At 44.0% G+C, this 22,109-nt stretch overlaps 1 protein-coding gene across 1 annotated transcript in view; it reads right to left on the reverse strand.

Annotated features, from left to right (window-relative positions):
* LOC126100581 (glucose dehydrogenase [FAD, quinone]) overlaps positions 1-21,821 on the reverse strand; it is an 83,872-nt gene extending 62,051 nt beyond the window's left edge. Inside the window, exon 1 of the mRNA XM_049911203.1 lies at positions 21,259-21,821. Within this exon, the coding sequence (XP_049767160.1) occupies positions 21,259-21,414 (156 nt within the window). The 5' untranslated portion in view covers positions 21,415-21,821. The remainder of the gene's footprint in view (positions 1-21,258) is intronic.
* Positions 21,822-22,109: the final 288 nt, after the last annotated feature.

Genomic DNA, 22,109 nt, shown 5'->3' on the forward strand with positions numbered 1-22,109 from the left:
ACAGCTGTTACTCTCCACACTTCCCACAGTTAATAAACTGACTATTCCTTGATGCTTCAGGACGTGTCCTAGCAGTCTAACCGTTTCGTCAAGTTGTGTCATAAATTTCTATTGTTCTCATTCTGTTTCAGAACCTATTCTTCAGTTATTGGACCTACCTACCTAAGTATCATCATTCTCTTGCAGCACTACATTAAAAAAGCTATTATTTTCTTCGAACTGTTAATCGTCCATGGGCATCTAAATGAGGAGCACTGTTTTAAATCGTTTTACGTACACGGATTATAATTTACAGGAAGCCAAAGAAACGTTTCGTTTCCTAACCGAGTGAAATATGTCAAAATTCTCGACGGCAGGACATAGATTATGTTGCAGAATTATTCGTGATTGAAATCATTTCCCCGGTGCATGAAGGCGCAATTTTAATTGCACTTACTACGGTTTCAACCAGTTCACTGAACAAAATATGCTTACATGCGATCATGTTTTCACATAATATGGTTTGAAACGTTCATTTCAATTTTTTATTGATTTTATTATTGGAGGTAGACCATCACGTAAGAAAATGAAGTTATTAACATGTTGTTGACGGTAGATCGATGTGTGTTACAGTCTTGCACTTAGTCTTTCTTCCCCATGTAAGAGAAGGATGAGTAGTCAGTCTCTTTAATTGTTCTCAATAATGAGTTGCCCAGCTGTTTGCTACAGAATTATATAGACGTTTCAAAAACAGCATAACAGTTTACGGTTTAGTAGCAGTATTATAAACAACACTTTAACCTACCTCATACGGCACAACAATGGAATTTAGATTGCGCTGTGCTGCATAATACTTCCCATTTCTTCGTGGTTTTGCAAAAGTAACTTTCATCAAATAACTGAGTCTGCGATCTTGTTCCACTTTGTTCGTTGCGGTGTAAACTTTTTTGTTTTCCCAGGTAGAATAGTGGGATGCTTCTACAGCTGAATCTGCTTTCTTGATCATAAGACGGCTCTAAATTACTTAAATGTGAATCTCGGGTGAAGTATCTAAAGTGAAATACATCTGCTCACGCCATACCTACAGATAGTAAAGCTCAGTCAAAGTATGAAAGTATGTCTTTATGAACTTCCCAGCACGAATAACATATCAGTGCACCGACATTACAAATTTCATTCGAAATGGTAGTTCATAAAGTACATCAGGTGTTATTATTCACTGAGCTTCCTACTGACGGTGTCTTTTAGTTTTCGCAGCCCTAATTGTCATTCTACTTTCTTTCGAAGGCTCTTCCAAGAGTAAATAATACTATTTGATCCGATTCATTTTTTTCGGCACTAAATTACTACAAGCGAAAGAATACGAAATGAGTCGATCTGACTCAACAACGCCAAAGAGCATACCGCATTTTGGGTGAAAACGCAGCGAACTGTATTTTGACCTCGGCTGCATTTAATACGTTTTGAAACAATACGCCTCAAATGGGCGTCGCAAAAGAAGATGACTGTACAGTTCGGCGATGAGTAAGCATTACGCACAGTGTAGAATGTAAAGTAACGTGTTACATGCAGTTGAAATTGGAAAGTACGCTTCTGCTACAACTCTTCTAGGATAGGCGTTACATCAATATTCATAGAACAGCGAAGCGCCAGCTCTCACCTTCCGCAGCTTTCCTTCGGGTGTTTGCTCTGCAAACATCTTGGCCAACTTGGTTTGTTTTCCTGTTCGCCGGGCGCCTTTCTCTGCCATACAGCAGGAAACGCAATTGGCGCGAAACAAAATGCACACAACGTTACTCGGGCACCTTAAGCCAGCTGGCGTTATGTTGCGTTTTAACGATATCGAAATATCCAAAACTTTGTTTTCTAGATCAGAGAAAAGAATCATATATCAGTCGCAATAGGACTCTGAAATAGCAGGTTAGCCTCAGAGCAATTCACATTGTTTAGTCAAGATAGATTTAAAAATATCTTTGATATTTCGCGCAGATAGAAATCATGCAGTAATTACCATGCAAAAGAAAAAAAAATTGAAATCACAATCTTATCGATCTTATTGATGTTTCTGCATATGCATCTGCAGTACATGCACTGCTGTAAAGTGTATCTTAGAGTGTGCATTTTACTGTGCCGTATGATATGTCCCATTCTCAGATGAAGAAGCGTGGTCAGAACGATTTCCTGTACGCCTGTGTTCGAGCCGTTACGAGCGTTATCCAGAAAGTAGCAGACGTCTTGGTCTCTCGCGTCTGCGGCGGAGCTACAGCCGCCATCTCGATGCCATAACCTTCCTACAATCACGCATCCAGCGATGGCAGCGTGTGTGTGGTCTGTGTCTCTGCTGCTTTGCTTTTCATGACGTGTTAATTCAGTATGTGCACTGCAATAGAAAATCCCGCCACGTGTGAGGTGCGTTCCATAATAAAGTTTTCGTTGCAAAAAACTGCAAACCAGATGAAACTTATAGCGACCTTTATTAGCTTAAAAATGGCCACAACAATGTTCACGATGAGGACCGTAGGTGGTAGGCCGAGCCTTCTGACTGACAAAGTGGTGATGAAAATCAACGGCAAAACTCGTGAAAATCACCGTTTGAAGATTACGGGACTTTCCCAGCATTTTCCCTACATTTCACGGAGTTCGGTGCATGAAAGTGTGAAACATGCTTACCACAAAGTTTGCGCTAGGTGTGTTCCCAAAATCCTAACGGAAGACCACTAAACACAGAGGCTGGCTTCAGCGCTGACCTTCTTCGAAGATTACGAGAAAAATAATAACAAGGCTCGCGATCGTATCGTAACTGGGGACGAGGCTTGGATGAAGCACTTGTGAAACAAAAAGGCAACCCATGAAGTGGTGACATAAATTCTCCCAAGAAACCGAGGAAGTGTTTGCAAACGCTGTCAGCCAGAAAGATCATGACTTCTGTGTTTTGTGACTCACAGGCACGGATTCTCACTGATTTCCTTAAAATGGCACAGCAGAGAGGTATTGTCAAACACTGGCGAAGTTACGGCGTGCGCTACAAAACAAGCGTCGGCGAAACCTTAGCGCAAAAGTTTTGGTTTTTTTTTCACGACAGCGCACGTCCACACACGGCCAGTCGTACCGGGCGGTGTTTTGGACGGGAGGTGTCTGATCATCCACCACACAGCCCGGATTTTGTGGCGAGCGACTACCGTCTGTTCCCAGCTATGAAGACGTGGCTCGCTACTCGACGCTTTGACACTGACGCCGAACTGCGTGCCGTTATAAACCAGTGGCTCCAATCGCAGGCGGCATATTTATGCAGAAACGGTACTGAAAAGCTTGCGCCACGGATTGGTGAGTGCCTCATTTTGAATAGCGATTATGTAGAGAAATAGCTTAAGAGTGGGCATATAATGAAATTTGGTTTTTTCATAATGTTAATTTTTTGTTTCAAAACATCTGTTACTAATTGGATAGCCGTCATATTTGTCTGATTTTGTCTTCAAGATACCTACGGGGGAGATACGTAGCGGCCGAGCAACACTAGGAGCTTCTGCTCTGATAGCCACGCGTGTTAACGCACCACTTCCGTGACTCGGGGAGAATCGGCTTACCTGGATGGAAACCGCCTCGCGGCTTAACAAGGAGGCCTGCTCAGCCAGCCAGCGTGGACGTGGATTTCAGGCGGTTTCCCACATCCCATTAGCTGAATGCCGGTCCCGACTCAGATACACGTTACATAAACATTTAGGACACATTCTCACACTTGCCCATGGTATTAATTATAGACACAGACAGTTTCGGTGCACAGATTTTGTCCCCGGGAAAGAGGGGTGGAGGGGGAGCGTGAATAAGAGGTTGATGACTTTAGTTGTTTAGTTTATTCAAATCCTTAAGAAGCAGCAGCAGCAGCAGCACTTTCGATCTGAAAGACGGGTTACTTACCAAGTCGTAATAAGATGTAAGACGTCTCACTTCCAGTCTCTTCTAGTTACGACTTTTCAGCATTTCTCTTGCACTCTTTCTCCAGCGAAGCTAACATTTAAACATTCGCACCCCTCGTCTTAGTATATACTCGATGCCCCATTTTAGCCCGACGTGATATGCTTCCCACACACTGGAACGCTGTATAAATATCGGCTGTACAATCGTTTTGTATCCAGTCTCTTTTGTAGACACACTACAATCTCCCAGTATCCCACAAAATGATCAAGCTTTTATGGTATTTCTATTTCATACCTACACGGGTATTCCAAATTATGAGAAATGGTAGTGTGGACCAAAACAAGTAGAACATGTCAAGAAAATATGTATTCTGAAGCCGGCCGGAGTAGCCGTGTGGTTCTAGGCGCTACAGTCTGGAACCGCGACGGTCGCAGGTTCGAGTCCTGCCTCGGACATGGATGTGTGTGATGTCCTTAGGTTAGTTAGGTTTAAGTAGTTCTAAGTTCTAGGGGCTGATGATCTCAGATGTTGAGTCCCATAGTGCTCAGAGCCATTTGAACCATTTTTTGTACTGTAAAATGTGTTCCTTGAGAGCTATGAGCACTTGTTCACCTACTACTACATCTATACTCTAGGAAGCGCATGGAGGAGGGTGCGTCCTAGTATACCGGTTATTAGGGCTTTTTACCGTTTGATTCACGTATGCAGCGTGAGAAAAATAGTTATTGAAATGGCTCTGTGCGTGCTGTAATTAATCTGTTCTCATCCTCACGTTCCCTGTGGAAGCGACGTGTAGGGGATTTGAGCATATTCCTAATCACCATTTAAAGTCCGTTCTTGAAACTGTGTTAATAGACGATCTCGAGATAGACAGAAACTATCTTCAAGAGTCTGTCAGTTCACTTCTTACTTTTAATATCCCTTGCCAGTCTGCCACCTGTTTCACCCACGGCTAAGCTTATATGGTCTTTCCACTTCATGTCCCTCCTGACTGCTACACCCAAGCATCTGTATGAGTCTACAGTTTATAACTGTGAGTCATTAATATTATATTCGTAAGCTACCTTGTTTTTTCGTTTTATGAGGTGCGAAATTTTATTTTTTTGAACACTTAAAGCAAGCTGCCAATCATTCCATCTCTTTGAAATCTCATCAAGGTCTGACTGACTATTCGTAATACTTCGTTCAGACTGTATGTCGTTGAAGATATGAGCATCATCGGCGAAAAATCTGAGGTTACCATTAATATTGTCCGCAAGATTACACAATATGAACAGCAAGGTACCCACCACACTTCCTTGGGCTACTCCCGACGTTACGTTTACACCTGTCGATGACTTCCCATCCAAGATAACATGCTGTGTCGTCCCTACCGACAAATTGTCAATCCAGTCACTTATTTCGTCTGATGCCCATATGATTGTACTTTTGATAATAAGCGTACGTGTGCTGCTGAGTCAAATGTTTTTCGGTAATCGAGCGTCTTCATTCCTGAAAGACGCATCTCTCCTGCTGCTAGCTCTTATTACGAATGCAATAAACAAATGAGAACACAGTCCTCTGTGACTCTGAAACAGCAGATGTTATAACGTAATGTGCTTGGTATTACATATGACCTGCACTCTTGCGCCATTGCTGAAGGATGTGTTCAGTATTGTATCCATTCACAGTAAGACAGTCTTCTGTCCGACATTCTAGAGACCTAAGAATTACGCACTTTCTGAAGAACTCCATGTTTTTCTCGGATGCACTGGCAAGCATGGGTGCACTAGCAAGCGTCGATGACGCGCGCCTGCAGTCTTTGTACATCATTGGTGAAGCTTGCATACACCAAAGACTTCAAGCGTCCTAAGGTCAGAAGTCCTGGGATTAAGATAGGGGGAACGAGCTAGTCAATGTACTGGACCCTGCCCCCTTCCATCCCCTTCCTCCCCCGATCAACGTCCATTCCATCGCCCATTACATGTATGTCTGAGGAGTTGTCGGACGTTTCGAAGACAATAGGTTGGTGCCGCAACGTAAATCAATCACAGCTTCAGCCGTTGTCGGAATGGTACCTCCCCTGGCAAGACAGGCAAGGCGACTGATAGCAACAGAAGTTACTGTGTATCACACAACCAGTTTTGTAGCATGTAAGGTCCTGTTAGTCTATCGCCAATAATTCCTTCCCATACATAAACTGAAAATCGGCGGTGATGCTTTGCTTCTTCAACTGCGTGTGTATTTGCATCAGCAGATACATGTTGGTTATGAGAATTGACGATCCCATATCGCTTGAAACTAGCCTCTTCTGTGTACAATATCTTTGTTCTGAAAAGTGGTTTTCCACCATATTTTCGCAACATCCTTTGGCAGAACTGAGTTCTCGCAGGCTGATTTTGTGACTAAAGGGCTTGGACACGCTGTACACGATATGGGTTAACAACTGTTCGTGTGGCATGTCCAAAGATTGCACGGATAGAGGCTGATCCTCTGTTCCACGTGCGCTGGTTCCGGGATCTTCCTCCACGCGTTGCAGTACTCGCTCCTTCACAGCAGGTGCACGGAAGGTGCGTGGCCTGCCACGATTTGCCATTGTGGTGCTACGGAGACTGACTGTCAGTCGCAGGAAAACACGGCAGAATAATTGTACAGATTGTACGCTCCGTTATTTATATTTTTCAACATGCGGGACGTGGCCTCGACGGCTGCCTCCATTTGCCAAATCACAACACAATATCATGTCTGACATTTGCCGTCTTCAATAATAGCCTTCAATTATGCTGATAAGTGTAACAATAAACGTACTATGTGAAAGCATTTCACAAGCTTATTAAAATATCAACTGGTTACATTAGAACTAATGCACACGCTGCACATACCCAGAAATGTGAACACGTCTTATTGTAACAACACTAACAGATGTTCGTTGCGTGCTGTATCCATCAACAATAACGAAGGAAGGTGTCCTTATTTGTTTACTGCATTCTGTAGGCCGTTCGTAGTAGCAAAGAGATTGCAGTAAAAGAGAGATGATGACCAATAACGAAGCTGAACAACAGCTCATAACTCGTAAGGTATGCAATATAGTCCCCATGTTTACTGGACATTTTCCTCTTGTTTTGGTCCATACCACCACCTCTAAAAATGGAATACTTTCTTTTAACACCTTGTGTATGACATGACTAACTCTTCTTGTGGCTCTTAAAGACTGTACTCAAAGAACACCACGTTTTTAGGTTCCGTCAAGTGCGCAACTACGCATTTCTCGTCGTTAACACCGTGTTGCCGGACAGGCTACTAGTTTAAAACGGACAGCACTTTGTCGTAGAAAACTGTGTCACCTGAGAAAAGCCTGGAATTAGTATTGTCAGCTAAATTATTAATGTATTGCACGAGTAGAAACGGTACTGTTACATAATAAATATTTTAGAGTATTCAAAAGTTGCAGGGGCAAACATGTGTGTGAACTTTCGAGACACTACGGTCCGATTCCATTGCACGACGTCTGAGAAAAGGGAATAATGTAATGACGATGTCGGACTTGACAGATCGCTCTGCGGAACTGACGTAGAATCGTGGCAGCGAAGCAGCTTCTTGACAGCAGTGTGAAGACAAAAGTCTGTACCAGAAGACGTCTGCAAGCTGTATACGAAGAACGCCGTCCCGTCCGCTCCTCACAGGTTGCAGGTAGCGCCCCTGTCCCTCGTGTATCAATCAAACCATCATACGTGAAGCTGCCGCTGTGTAAACGTCTTACCTCTCAGCTCTCAATTACGGGCAGACTGAGATACAAAGGACTTTACTCCTCTGCTCCTCCGTTTCTCGCATTGTTATTTACGTTTGCTGTTTTTAATGTTTTACCTTTCCTAAATTCATCTTGCTTGTGCTGCTCGTTTCCTTGCGGTAAGGGACGGTGAAGTGGCGCTGGTGGAGTGCAGAGGCTGTTCCTCCCACCGCATGGCGTGCTCTGGGGGGGGGGGGGGGGGGACCTCCAGGTGCATTCTGGGCACAGCGGCTCGCCCCCCCCCCTCGAGTTTTCTCTCCCACTTTCTGTATCTTGCTTACAGTCGGGCTTCCCAGGATTTGCCTTTTGTAGCCTTCCTCTGATGATTGTTCCTGGTTCGATACGCATAGGTTGAAGAAACCGACGACTTCGCAGATTGGTCTCTTTAACAGTTTAACTCCAACAAGCAAGTAAGTAAGCAACCAACCAAAAACGGTTAAAGATACCACAACTGCATGGAAAACGCTGTCGAATATAGAAGGGGTCTCCAGACCATTTACGATCTGAATCTTAGTCCAACTGAGGTATGACGAAATTTCTCAGAAGTCCTTACAAATCTACAGTAGTCGGATTAAGCCTGAAATATTTCTTTTCATTGTGTTGTGTACCAAAGTGTGTCAACAGTTATACTCAGTTATTGTCTGAGATATTTGATTGTTAATAAACACATACGTACTTAGAGCTATGGAGCGTACATGCTTCGCGTGTATGAAAGAAGACAGTATTTATTTATCCAAGAATTTACCTAATTATGTATTTGAATATAGTCTTCTTCCCAACGTTAACCACGTAATTTCACTAGATGAGGTGGTCTGCGTGCCTCAACGATACAGATAGCTATACCATAGGTGCAGTCCCAAGGAAAGGGGATCTGCGGAGAGCCCAAACATCCATGTAGTACCTGAAGAGGTGCAGCAGATTTTTCTTTAGTTGCAGGATCAAAAATGTGGATAATTGACTGGTCTCGCCTACTAACATCAGCCAATAGGACCTTGCTGTTTGGTTCTGCGAAAGGCCGACACTAAGGGGAAATTACAGCCATTATTTTTCCCGAGGCCTTATAGATCTTCTGCATGGTTGAATGATAGTGGAATCGTCATGGATGAAATATTCCGGAGGTGAAGTAGTCCCCTTATTCTACTCTACCGATGAGGACTACTCAGTAGGATAACGTCATAAGGAAAAACAAAACTGGCATTGTACGGGTCGGAGCGTGGAATGTTAGAGTCCATCATCGGGTAAGTAGGTTACAGAATTTAAAAAGGTAAATGGATAGGTTGAAGTTAGATGTTGTGGGAATTAGAGAAGTTCGGTGGCAGGGTGAATAGGACATCTACACGGCTGAGCAGAGGATTATAAATACAAATCAAACAGGGATAATGCAGAAGTGTAGGCAAATAGGAATGCCGTTAAGCTACTCTTAACAGCATAGTCAACGCATCATTATAGTCAACATAGGCGAACCAACTCCTGCAACAGTAGTTGAAGTTTATGTGCCATCTAGCTCTACAGATGATTAAGAAATTAAAAGAATGTGTGATGAGATAAAAGAAATTAATCACATGGTTAAGGGAGACGAACATTTTGTTGTGATGGAGGACTAAAATTTGATAACAGGAAAAGAAAGACGGGGAAATATAGTGGGGGAATATGGGTGAAGCAAGGTAATGAAAGAGGAAGCCGCCTGGTAGGATTTTGCACAGAGCGTAATGTAATCATCGCTAACATTTGGTTTTAGAATGCCGAGAAACGGTCAAATACGTGGAAGAGACTTGGAGACACCGGAAGGTTTCAGACTTCGGAACCAGATATTAAACACTAATACAATTCATTCGTTATCAACTAGAGATTAAAAGTGAATAATTTTTAAAAAGATTACGGAATTGAGGAGATGGGACCCGGATAAATACAGAAACCAGCCGTTATTGAGTTTTTAAATGGAAGCTTTAGGCAACGATGGATTGAAACGGGGGAAGGAAAACAGTAGAGGACGACTGGGTAGAGACGAAATAGTGAAGGCAGCAGAGGATCAAATAGGTAAAAAGACAAGACCTAGTGGGAATCCTCGGATACCACAGGATGTATTGAACTTAACTGATGAAAGGAGAAATATAAAAATGCGGCAAATGAAGCTTGAGAATGGCAGAAAGTGCAAAATTGCAAAGTTTTTGGATAGAGGACAAATCCAGATCTATAGAAGCATGTATAACTAGGGGAAAGATACAAGGGCGGTCAAATAAAAACGTGACAGATGCAAAAAAAAAGTTAACTGTTCATTATTTCAAAAGCAATCGACATAACGGTTTGTATATTTATCCCACTGTGAGAGAAGACGGTCTAGGTCTTCATGGAAAAATGTTTGCGGTTGCCCACAGAATCATGATCGTAACCAGGTGCGCACGTCTCTGTGCGAAGCAAATCCATGACCTTGAATGTCTTGTTCAGGGCTCCAAAAATTGGAAGTCGCTTCGGGAAAGATTTGGACTGTATGCTGCATGGAGCATTTGTTAACAGTTACGGCGATTACTTTTGAAACCGTAAACAGTTTACTTAATTTTTTCCATGTGTCCGTTTTCAGTTGACTGCCCTTAATAAATACCGTCTATAGGACAACTGAAAAGACCTGTGGAGGAAAGAGAAGCAGTGGTATGAATATTAGGAGCTCAGATGGAACATCAGTACTAAGCAAACAAGGGAAAACTTAAAGGTGAGGACCTTTACAAGGAAAGTGAAAATAGTGTTATAGATGATACAGGAGATGCTATACTACGAGAAGAATTTGACAGAGTGGTGAAAGACAGAAGTCGAAACACGTACTAGACGAGACTTCATTAGAATTGTTGAGACCCTTGGTAAAGGAAGCGAAAGATCATTTACAACTTCTACAGAAACCAGACTCCAGTTAACAAGAGTCGAAGGATATGAAGGGGACACAGCTCTGAGAAGTGCGTCAGACATGGTTCTAGCCTATCCCTGGTGTTATTCAGTCTGTCCATTGAGCAAGCAGTAAAGGAAACCAAAGACAAATTTGGATAAGGAATTGAAGCTCAGAGAGAAGAAAAAAAAATACTTTAAGATTTTCCGATGACATTGTGAATCTGTTAGAGACAGCCAACATCTTAGAAGACCAGTTGAACGGAATGGACAGTGTTTTGAAAGGAGGGTTAAGATGAACATAAACAAAAGCAAAACAAGGGTAATAGAGTGTAGTCGAATTAAATCAGGCGATGCTGGGGGTATTAGATTAGAAAATAGAGCATCAAAATAACGGATGATGTCCGAAGTAAAGAGGATATAAAATGCAGACTGGCAATGACAAGAAAAGCGATTCTGAAGAACAGATATTTGTTAACATAGAATATTAAATTAGGTCTAGGAATTCTTTTATGAAGATACGTCTTCACTGGCTCTCGCAAATAGCCGGCCGTTGTGGTCGAGCGGTTATAGGCGCTTCAGTCCGGAACCGTGCTGCTGCTACGGTCGTAGGTTCGAATCGTGCCTCGGGCATGGATGTGTGTGATGTCCTTAGGTTAGTTAGGTTTAAGTAGTTCTAAGTTCTAGGGGACTGATGACTTCAGATGTTAAGTCCAATAGTACTCAGAGCCATTTGAACCATCTCCCAAATATCTCAGTAATTCTGAGGGAATGCTGTGTACTCGTGGAACCTTGCCTCGACTTGGGTCTTTCAGAGTTCTGTTAAATTCCTCAGGCAGTATCATATCTCGCATGTCATCTTCATCTACTTCCTTTTCCCTTTCCATCATATTGCCATCAGGTTCATTTCACTTGTGTAGTTCCTCTATACAAGGCGTAACGGGTATAAGTGCAGATACTTTTATATGTGGTACCTAAATATGTACGCACATCAGTGTGTTGATTCTTTTTTTCTCTTCCTCGAACATTCTTCCAACAAACATCTGGTGTTTTCTGCACGGTCGTACTGCACCACTGAGTGGAATATGCCAGTCAGTATAGACTAAGAGTTTTGCGTCCACGAGTCCACTCTTCCAACACCTGACCTGCTGCCCAGAGGAAAAATAAGTATTAATGTCTTGTTCTTGCCACATGTAGTAGGAGATATTAACCAACCTAAAACCACACATCTTGTAATCATTATAATTGCTAATCTGCAGATGACGCCAATACCGATATAATATTGATCAGTACACCGTCCTCTGTCATCAGCAGAAATATCTGGTCTTATACCCCTTACACCGTGTATATTCCCCCCACATTTCAGCTTATCCTTCTTTGCTTAGTACTGGTTTCCCATTTGAACCGTTGGTATTCACACAGCGCATGTCCTTTCTCTAAAGATGCCTTTAGTTTTCCTCTCGGTGGTACAATATGTGATCAAAAATATGTGGGTGCCTGGTTGGCAATGACTTCAAGTTCGTGGCGCCTTCCATCGGTAATGCTGGAATTCAGTATGGTGTTGGCCCACCCCTAGCCCATTCTTCACGGGGTGTTGCACTGAGGACAGAGGTATCGATGTCGGTCAGTGAGGCCTGGCACGAAGTCGGCGTTCCAAAAATCCAAAAGGTATTCTATAGGATTCAGGTCAGGACTCTGTGCAGGCCAGTTCATGACAGGGATGTTATTGTCGTGTAACCACTCCGCCACAGGCCGTGTATTATGAACAGGTGCTCCTTCGTGTTGAAAGATGCAGTCGCCATCCCCGAATTGCTCTTCAACAGTGGGAAGCAAGAAGGTGCTTAAAATATCAATGTAGGCCTGTGCTGTGATAGTACCACGCAAAACAAGGGGTGCAAGCCCCCTCAATGAAAAACACGGCCACACCATAACACCACCGCCTCCGAATTTTACTGTTGGCACTACACAAACTGGCAGATGACGTTCACCGGGCATTCGCCATACCCACACCCTGCCATCGGATCGCCACATTGTGTACCGTGATTCGTCACTCCACAGAACGTTTTTCCACTGTTCAATCGTCCAATGTTTACGCTCCTTACACCATGCGGGGCGTCGTTTGATGTTTACCAGCGTGATGTGTGGCTTATGAGCAGCCACTCTACCATGAAATCCAAGTTTTTTTTCACCTCCCGCCTAACTGTCATAGCACTTGCAGTGGATCCTTACGCAGTTTGGAATTCCTGTGTGATGGTCTGGGTAGATGTCTGCCTATTACACTTTACAACCCACTTCAACTGTCGGCGGTCTCTGTCAGTCAACAGACGAGGTCGGCCTGTACGCTTTTGTGCTGTACGTGTCCCTTCACGTTTCCACTTCACTATCACCTCGGGAACAGTGGACCAAGAGATGTTTAGGAGTGTGGAAATCTCGCGTACAGACGTATGACACAAGTGACACCCAATCACCTGACCACGTTCGAAGTCCGTGAGCTCCGCAGGGCGTCCCATTCTGCTCTCTCACAATGTCTAATGACTACTGAGGTCGGCGGCAGCACAATGCACCTTATGTGAAAAACGTAATTTTTTGGGGATGTCCAGATGCTTTTGATCACATAGTGTATCTGTCTTTCCCGTAGTTATACATGTGTCTACAGACTTGCATTTGTCCTCTAGCCATCATTTAATCATACAGAAGAGCTGCATGTATTTGGGGAAAATAACGGCTGTAGTTTCCGCATGTTTTCAGCCGTTCGCAGTATCAGAACAGCAAGGCCATGTTGGCTCCTGTTGTAGATCAGATCAGTCCGTCAACCACACTTTCTACCCTGCAACTACAGCAAAGTCTGAAGCCCCTTTTAAGGAACCATATGTTCGTATGACCTTTACACAGATACTCCTCCACTGCAATTGCACCTATGGAAGGTGATCTGTATCGTCGTGGCACGCAGGTCACCCAACCGCCGGAAGGTCCGTCATTCTTGGGGAACCGGAACTGTGCGGATGAACTAGATTGACAAGGATACACTCTGTGTATTTTCGTGGAAGGGACGCACGGTCTGGCGGCTCGTTACAGAGTAGTAATGTAAATATGATTTATTCGGTCTGTTACCGCAATCGCCCTTGTTTGTATGAAAATACCTCCATAACAGTGGGAAGATCCTGTATTATGCAAACTGAAAAGTACAACACGCAATAGCGTAAGGCAACAACCGTTATCATAGCATCGTTGTACAGTTCTTCCATTATGTTCAGTGAACTCAAACAGATGGTACATATCGGCCAGCTTTTATCAGTAAGCCTAACCACAGTATTGTGAATCATTGTTAATGTACAGCTAACACTAGTGGGAAAACAAACGCAAGACAGGTCTGAGAAGTAAGCCAACTATATGCAGACTTGAAGGACAAGTGTGAACCGTGCATTAGTATTACCAACAGCGAGTACCAAAAGCGAATGGGGCATGTTTGTTTACAAACAAGAGATACAGCGCATATTGTGGACATTTGCACTGTTGTGCACTACTTTCACTGTAATATAGATACAAAGTTAACTGTGGGAAGCAACCATACGAAATGCAATAACTCTGTAACGAGCTGCCGGAGACCTTGGTTGCCTCATATCAAAATACTCAGAAGGTATTCCTGAGCGCCTTCTGAAAGGTTGTTGGTGGAGTACTGGTTCATCTCGTAGAGCTTACAATGATTCCAATTGGGCCAAAGGTCTTGTTGAGTTCAGCAATGTCAGTTACGCACTTCTAACGTGTTAGTGGAACTAATTTTCATTGATACATGAACTGTATTCTGCCAACATGTCTCAATTTATGGAGTAACATTTGAAGAAATTTTAACATTTCGGCTTAATGATTGAGTGTTTTCTATTTCGGTTCATTAAGTGGCTTTTTGCCACGGAAAGTGTTAAGATACGGTGAAAACATCTGAGGGTTTGCAATAACGTGTTGTAGTATTTACTGAGAGTTTTGTGCACTTCCGTTCTCGTAAGAACGCGTGTTTCAGTGAGATTTGGCATTTAATCCAGACCGCTGCCACCTGGTCTGGGGACCGGAAAGTGTACGCAACCGTCTTCCCTCAAACTGCCAGCCAAGTGCTCGTGATGGGAATCTTTCCCACAACTCTGACTGAAACCGATTACCCGCTGGTATAACGGCGCCACGTTTGCGTCCAGTAACTCCCACGTCTACCAAGTCGGTTACGAGTAGCATCAGCATTCGTTCCAGAAAGCCGCTGTGTTCCGAAACGTGGGGGCTCACATTATTTTTGTAGCTGTCCGGGTGTTCTTACCCAAAAAGATACAAAATAAATGAAATGATGTCGTCTTACTGATTTGCTATGAAAAACGAAAACGAAGAACCGCAAAAGAGCAAAGGAAGATGTGCTGTAGATGGATAAGATGTATGGGCTGGATAGAGCGTGGTAAGTTGTGATACTCTGTCCAGACTCACTGCGTGACAGGCGATATCATGGTAGTCACCGGTGAACGTAACAGCACTTAAAATATTAGGAAGAAGCTGCAGAAACCGATTGCCCTGTTGGAATACAAACGTAAACGTCTTAGTTAAATTAGGTTAGTCGTATGCCATATATCACCCAAAGTATGTCTCAGATGAAATTTGGGTAGAAGTAACATATGTACAGTTTACAACGAATTTAGTGAAGTTATTTAACATTATGAAATGTTATTGTATTGCATTGCTAAAATTAACTATAAAGTTACCTAAAACAGTAATTATAAGAATTTTTCGGAAGATACTCTTCAGTGGAGCAGGAGCAGTTGCCAGACAGGAGTTCTTCGGTTTCAGTTTATACTCCATATCTCTACCGCATCATCTGCTATGCATTTAACATGCTGTGGCAGTTTGTTGAACTCGCGTCCCATACATCTCACTCCTTTCTGTACTAATGTTAATCCTTTGAAATTTTTATTGAGGCGTATTCATGCTTTGCACTGTTTTTCAAGTGAAGAGAAAATTAGCAACAAAAAAATTATGAAACAGTTGCCAAGGCTTTTTAAGGGGTGTCTGCAGGAAGCTCTAATAACGAAAATACTATCCCTATTAGTACAATTTCCCCAAAGAACAATTCTGTACCTCTTAATTGAACGTAAGTAATAAACTTATTTCCTTATTTGTAAATCACCTTTGTCAATAATAATGTGTATTGCAAATGTAGCTGAATTAAATGTAGAAAAGTGGAATTTCCAGTCAATCTTCCTGTAGTTCCAAAAACAGAAACAGCGAGACGGAAGAGAAAGGCGATGAGCAGACTGTCTTTATAGCTTGTGTACATCTGTGAGAGGTAATTAATTATACCCACCGAATCTTGTCAATATTTAGTTAGAGTCCATTTGCTTTCAACATTATATTCATGTATTAAAATATTTCAAAGTCTGCCTTTTCAGTAAGAGGACTCGTGCTTCTTTGTTATATGCTTGTACCACCTGCAGAAGGTTTTCCTTCATTTCCCTAAATCGCTCCAGGCAAATTCCGGGATGGTTCCTTTGAAAGGGCACTGCCTACTCCCTCCCCCATCTGTCCCTAACCCGATGGGACCGATGACCTCGCTGTTTGGTCTGCTCCTGCGAATCAACAACAACAACGTCTCCAGAAAGGACAAAATTCGCATGTCCTGACATTGCGAATGGAAGAAACAGTAGAGGACCTTAAGTAGAATCTCGTGGTGCACACTGAAATTACTGGTTTTTCACTATGGCACCTAGGCATACCTGAGAAAATGGTTCAGTGTCCTTTGGTTGCAAGTGTGACACCGTCATTCACATTTACTGAAGACATTTATCGCGATCCTTACGGAATTTTATGAATGGGAAAATGAAGTTAGTGGAAACACGACGATAGCTTGTGGATAAAATGTACACTAGATGGCTAAATAAAATTTATTTACTGCATTGTAATGGGATGAAATCATTAGATATAAACGTAACTTCGGACGTACTTCAAGGGAACGTTAAAGGACTGTTACTGTTGACAATATATGTCACTAATCTAGCGAATAACGTCGCAAGTTGAGTAGATCTGTTGACAGATGATGCTATTGTAAGTAGAGAAAGTTCTAACGCCAGAAAACTGTGTCTAAACGTGAAAAAACCTACAATGGATCGGCGATTGATGCGTGGCTGCAGTTGACCCTGAACGTAAATAAATGTAACATTTGCACATATATGGGCGAGAGATCGTATTATTGTTGCATTATACTATTGAAGATCTATCACTGGAGGCGCGAGAAACCTTAAAATATCTCTTATTAATATTTAAGAATCAGCAAACCGTTTTTTCTAAAAGGTTGTAATTAATTGATGGGATTCACAGTGAATGAAAACTCTTCAAGCCGCTTTAGCTGCTAGTTGTTCCTTTATTAGGAACGCTACAGGTTTCGCACCGTTACAGCAGGATCTTCAGGTGACGCAATGATTAGCTCTAAAACAATCGGGAAGCTACTATGTCCCATAGTTCAGCTGCAAATCAAAAATGTTGATCTCTTATAGGCTGTTTCAGCTTTTTAGATTTACAACTGAACTATGGAACAGCTGCATGGAACATGGGACATGGGACATAGTTCCCGATTATTCGAGAGCTAATCATTGCATCACGTGAAGATGCAGCTGTAACGCTGCGAAACCGGTAGTGTTCCCAATGAAGGACCACATAACAGCTAAAGCAGCTTGAAGAGTCTTCATTCACTGTGAATCCCATCAATTCGTAAGAACATTTTTAACAAAAAAAAAACAGTTTGGAGAATCATAAATATTAACAATGTACTTTTTTAGCTGTGGTTGTTCCATGCTCGAGATAATATGTTAAAATATCTAGCAGTATCCGTCCTAACAGATTTAGTGGAATGAGCATCTAAAACTATTCGAGGATAGACAGCGGCACAGGTTGACGTTCATTGGAAGACTCGTAAATAAATGTAATTCATCCACGAAAGAAGAGGGATACGAAGCACTGTTTCGATCGGTTGCTGGGTATCGCTCGTCAGTCAGGGGCCCAAGACGAAACGGAAGGTGGACTGCCGGCCCTGAAGAGAATTTTGCTATTCCTGCCTTCTGTCTGTAGTGAATCAACATAGGCAGACAGGAAGCAAATCTAATAGAAGAAACATTTAAGGCAGAACAACACTCAGACGGACAGTAACAAAAACGAAGTGATGGAGCGCTCGCTAAACAGACAGCTTCTCGGCACTGCAATGACCGAGGGGGAGAAAAAGGGAGGAAGCCCTTTGGAAAGAATAAAGATCACAGGGTTGGAGTTTGAAGAAAGCAGCTAGTGTGTCTTTTTGGAACACAGCCTTCATTTTATAGGTGTGTGTAAAATAGCACATCATTTCGCATTCTAAAAAATCTTCACCAATGTGTTTCCTATTTCCACGGTAAACGAGAGTATTACATTTGCAAGTGTAAAGTGCCAAAATGTATGTGGGGTTTGTCATGAGAAAATGAGACAAAGGTCGCACTGTTTTGTAACCGATTAACACTAACGAACTAAGAATAAGAATATGAATTAAGATTCACCCAATTTATTTGTCATTTCGTGTCATGAATTTTTGTGGAAAATTGTTGTAAATAGGATGAAGGGGGGAGGACGCAGCGAGCTGTTGCTGCCGAGTGTGTTCAGGTGTGCTGAAACCCAGTGGTGGCAAAGGGTACTGTACATAACGAGCCAGCAGCCGACCACTGAAAAATAAGCCGACGGTCGTCAGACAAAATTCATTAATTTGTGAAGTACTAATAACGCCCCTCGTTTGTCAAATTTTAATTGTTCCTCACCTTCCGTAACGGTCTAATAGTTTAATAGCAGCATGGCTTTGACCAGTGTATAGTAAATTTGCCTGACCTTGGGAGCACAGTTTTGACCTGGGCATAGACGTGTTGCCAAACCGAGGTTGAGTAATGCAGCTTGAAAGCTTGGCCTACGGAAAGGTCATCAGGCTGATTTAGAACAAAGGTTCAAAAGCAAGTTATCGCAGTTCCTTAGAGCAATTTGTGTGTATTGTTCATTTACTGTTGGCTATTGAACAGAATTCGAGTTACTGGGCAGTTCAAAGGTACTGTGTTAGGAGTTCATTGCGTAGGTAAAACCTCAGACGGTCGTAATCCGAGCATTGGCTGATAACAACTCGAATGCAATTTTATAGATGTTTAGAGTATGGTATTTGGATCGAGATAAGTTCCGATTAGTTGCAGCTTGTAGCAGTGGTCCTGCACAGAAATAGTTCAGAGGCAAGTGGTTTCTGTTCTCGTGGTGTATGAAAGATGTATTGAGCTGCGTGAGTGACACTCGAGGGCAGATTTGTTGTTGTGCCAGGCGTCGGTCTTTGTTACCGGAAAGTTCGAGTTGTTAGAAAATCATATTTGCACTTAATTTAATAAGTTTATTTCATCGAGTTTCCAAAGATCAGAGTTCAAGCAAAAAAGAAAGAAAAAAATTCTCGTATTTAAATATGATATAGTCAGATGAGGCGGTAGTTCCATTGGAATGAAATTGCAGTCAGATTGTTAACTAAACTTTAGTCTTTAAAGACAAAGACGTACGTGTGGGAAAGAAACATAAGAGTTATGTAAAGAAAGTAACAAGTATAATTTTACAATTTGTCGACGATATACACTCCTGGAAATGGAAAAAAGAACACATTGACACCGGTGTGTCAGACCCACCATACTTGCTCCGGAGACTTGGAGAGGGCTGTACAAGCAATGATCACACGCACGGCACAGCGGACACACCAGGAACCGCGGTGTTGGCCGTCGAATGGCGCTAGCTGCGCAGCATTTGAGCACCGCCGCCGTCAGTGTCAGCCAGTTTGCCGTGGCATACGGAGCTCCATCGCAGTCTTTAATACTGGTAGCATGCCGCGACAGCGTGGACGTGAACCGTATGTGCAGTTGACGGACTTTGAGCGAGGGCGTATAGTGGGCATGCGGGAGGCCGGGTGGACGTACCGCCGAATTGCTCAACACGTGGGGCGTGAGGTCTCCACAGTACATCGATGTTGTCGCCAGTGGTCGGCGGAAGGTGCACGTGCCCGTCGACCTGGGACCGGACCGCAGCGACGCACGGATGCACGCCAAGACCGTAGGATCCTACGCAGTGCCGTAGGGGACCGCACTGCCACTTCCCAGCAAATTAGGGACACTGTTGCTCCTGGGGTATCGGCGAGGACCATTCGCAACCGTCTCCATGAAGCTGGGCTACGGTTCCGCACACCGTTAGGCCGTCTTCCGCTCACGCCCCAACATCGTGCAGCCCGCCTCCAGTAGTGTCGCGACAGGCGTGAATGGAGGGACGAATGGAGACGTGTCGTCTTCAGCGATGAGAGTCGCTTCTGCCTTGGTGCAAATGATGGTCGTATGCGTGTTTGGCGCCGTGCAGGTGAGCGCCACAATCAGGACTGCATACGATCGAGGCACACAGGGCCAGCACCCGGCATCATGGTGTGGGGAGCGATCTCCTACACTGGCCGTACACCACTGGTGATCGTCGAGGGGACACTGAATAGTGCACGGTACATCCAAACCGTCATCGAACCCATCGTTCTACCATTCCTAGACTGGCAAGGGAACTTGCTGTTTCAACAGGACAATGCACGTCCGCATGTATCCCGTGCCACCCAACGTGCTCTAGAAGGTGTAAGTCAACTACTCTGACCAGCAAGATCTCCGGATCTGTCCCCCATTGAGCATGTTTGGGACTGGATGAAGCGTCGTCTCACGCGGTCTGCACGTCCAGCACTAACGCTGGTCCAACTGAGGCGCCAGGTGGAAATGGCATGGCAAGCCGTTCCACAGGACTACATCCAGCATCTCTACGATCGTCTCCATGGGAGAATAGCAGCCTGCATTGCTGCGAAAGGTGGATATACACTGTACTAGTGACGACATTGTGCATGCTCTGTTGCCTGTGTCTATGTGCCTGTGGTTCTGTCAGTGTGATCATGTGATGTATCTGACCCCAGGAATGTGTCAATAAAGTTTCCCCTTCCTGGGACAATGAATTCACCGTGTTCTTATTTCAATTTCCAGGAGTGTATTTATAGCTGAAATGGAGCATTCTTAGGTGAACTATCTCTGACTCGTCATTTAATATATCTTAGTTCGTACGTAACACAAAAAAGGGTCAAATTATCACATTTCTGAAACTTTGAGAGAGAAGCTAATACTCGATTAAAGATTGATATAGTGCTTTACTGTGAGAAAGAAGTGCTATTTATGCATTTGTATATTATTTAGGTTGTACGTAAATTTAAATGAGCACTCTTTGCGTGTGTTACAGTTATCAGAGTGCTGAAAGAGTATGATTAAGCTGAAGGGAGGTACGTCAATTTCCATTCTCAGTTGTACAGGTATTCTAAACTAGCGACACCGAGCGGGGTGGCGCAGTGGTTAGGACACTGGACTCGCATTCGGGAGGATGACGGTTCAAACCCGTCTCCTGCCATCCTGATTTAGATTTTCCGTGATTTCCCTAAATCGTTTCAGATGAATGCCGGGATGGTTCCGTTGAAAGGACACGGCCGATTTGCTTCCCAATCCTTCCCTAATCCTGTGGATTTTTTATGTGTAGAGTATAGCGTATTTATGGGCTGTATCTTGGTTTATATTACTAGCCTGTACTGAATTGACGACACAGTACAGTAGATGTGCAGAGGCAGCAGATTACTTGAGCGGCATTGCTTAGAACAGAACGCTACTGACCTTGACATTCTGAGGCTGGTTCTCAGGGTCGAAGATGTCGTAGTGGTAGTAGACGAGGGCGGTGACGAACAGCGGCAGGAACCAGAACTTGCTGAGCCCGGCGATGGTGCCCGCCGTCTTGAGGGCGCCTGTGATCGCCGCGGAGATGGCCGCCATTGTCGCCGACACTTCTCGTACCACTGTCGAGGTACCCCACAAATGAGCTCAGCAGCACCTCAGTACACTGCTCGACGTACTTCACCAACAAGTGGCACGGATTACTGCACTGGCTGACACCGGGCTACACGGTCTCGTTCGAAAAATTTGGCCGCTCTAGTTCTGCCTGTTTCGACGCGCATCACGGCAACTACTGTTGTTTGAAATTAGTTAAAGTGAAATTAAATAACCAATAATGAGACCAGGAATTCTTGCTCTAGTGCTCCGAACGTCAGTCCAGACGGACATCTTCTGCTATAAAACCCCGTACAAGTAACCACTGAATCTCACATACGTAACACGTCACAATCGTTAGTGGTTCTTCTCAGTTCGTTTATCCAGCACGAGCGTCGCTACCTGTGGAGGTCAGCCGGGGCCGCGGACAGACGCCGCAGCAGGACGGCTGGTGAGAGAGGGAGAGAGGCGGCCGCTCTCGGAGACGGGCGGTGGATGAACGCAACAGCCCTCCACCGACGGGGGCCGAATGCGCGGAGCGACTGCCGCGCTGGGGGCCGACGTCACGTCACGTTACGTCCCGTCCTCGCCAGCCAGACGGGTTGGCGGGGCCAGAGAAAGCGAGCCGGAAGCCGCTGCCGGGCCAGCTGCGCCGCTGCTCTCTTTGCTCGCCGTCGCCTTGACAGTGGCTTTGGCCACGC

This window comes from Schistocerca cancellata, chromosome 9, assembly GCF_023864275.1.
Source record: "Schistocerca cancellata isolate TAMUIC-IGC-003103 chromosome 9, iqSchCanc2.1, whole genome shotgun sequence".
In the NCBI taxonomy this organism is placed as follows: Eukaryota; Metazoa; Arthropoda; class Insecta; order Orthoptera; family Acrididae; genus Schistocerca; species Schistocerca cancellata.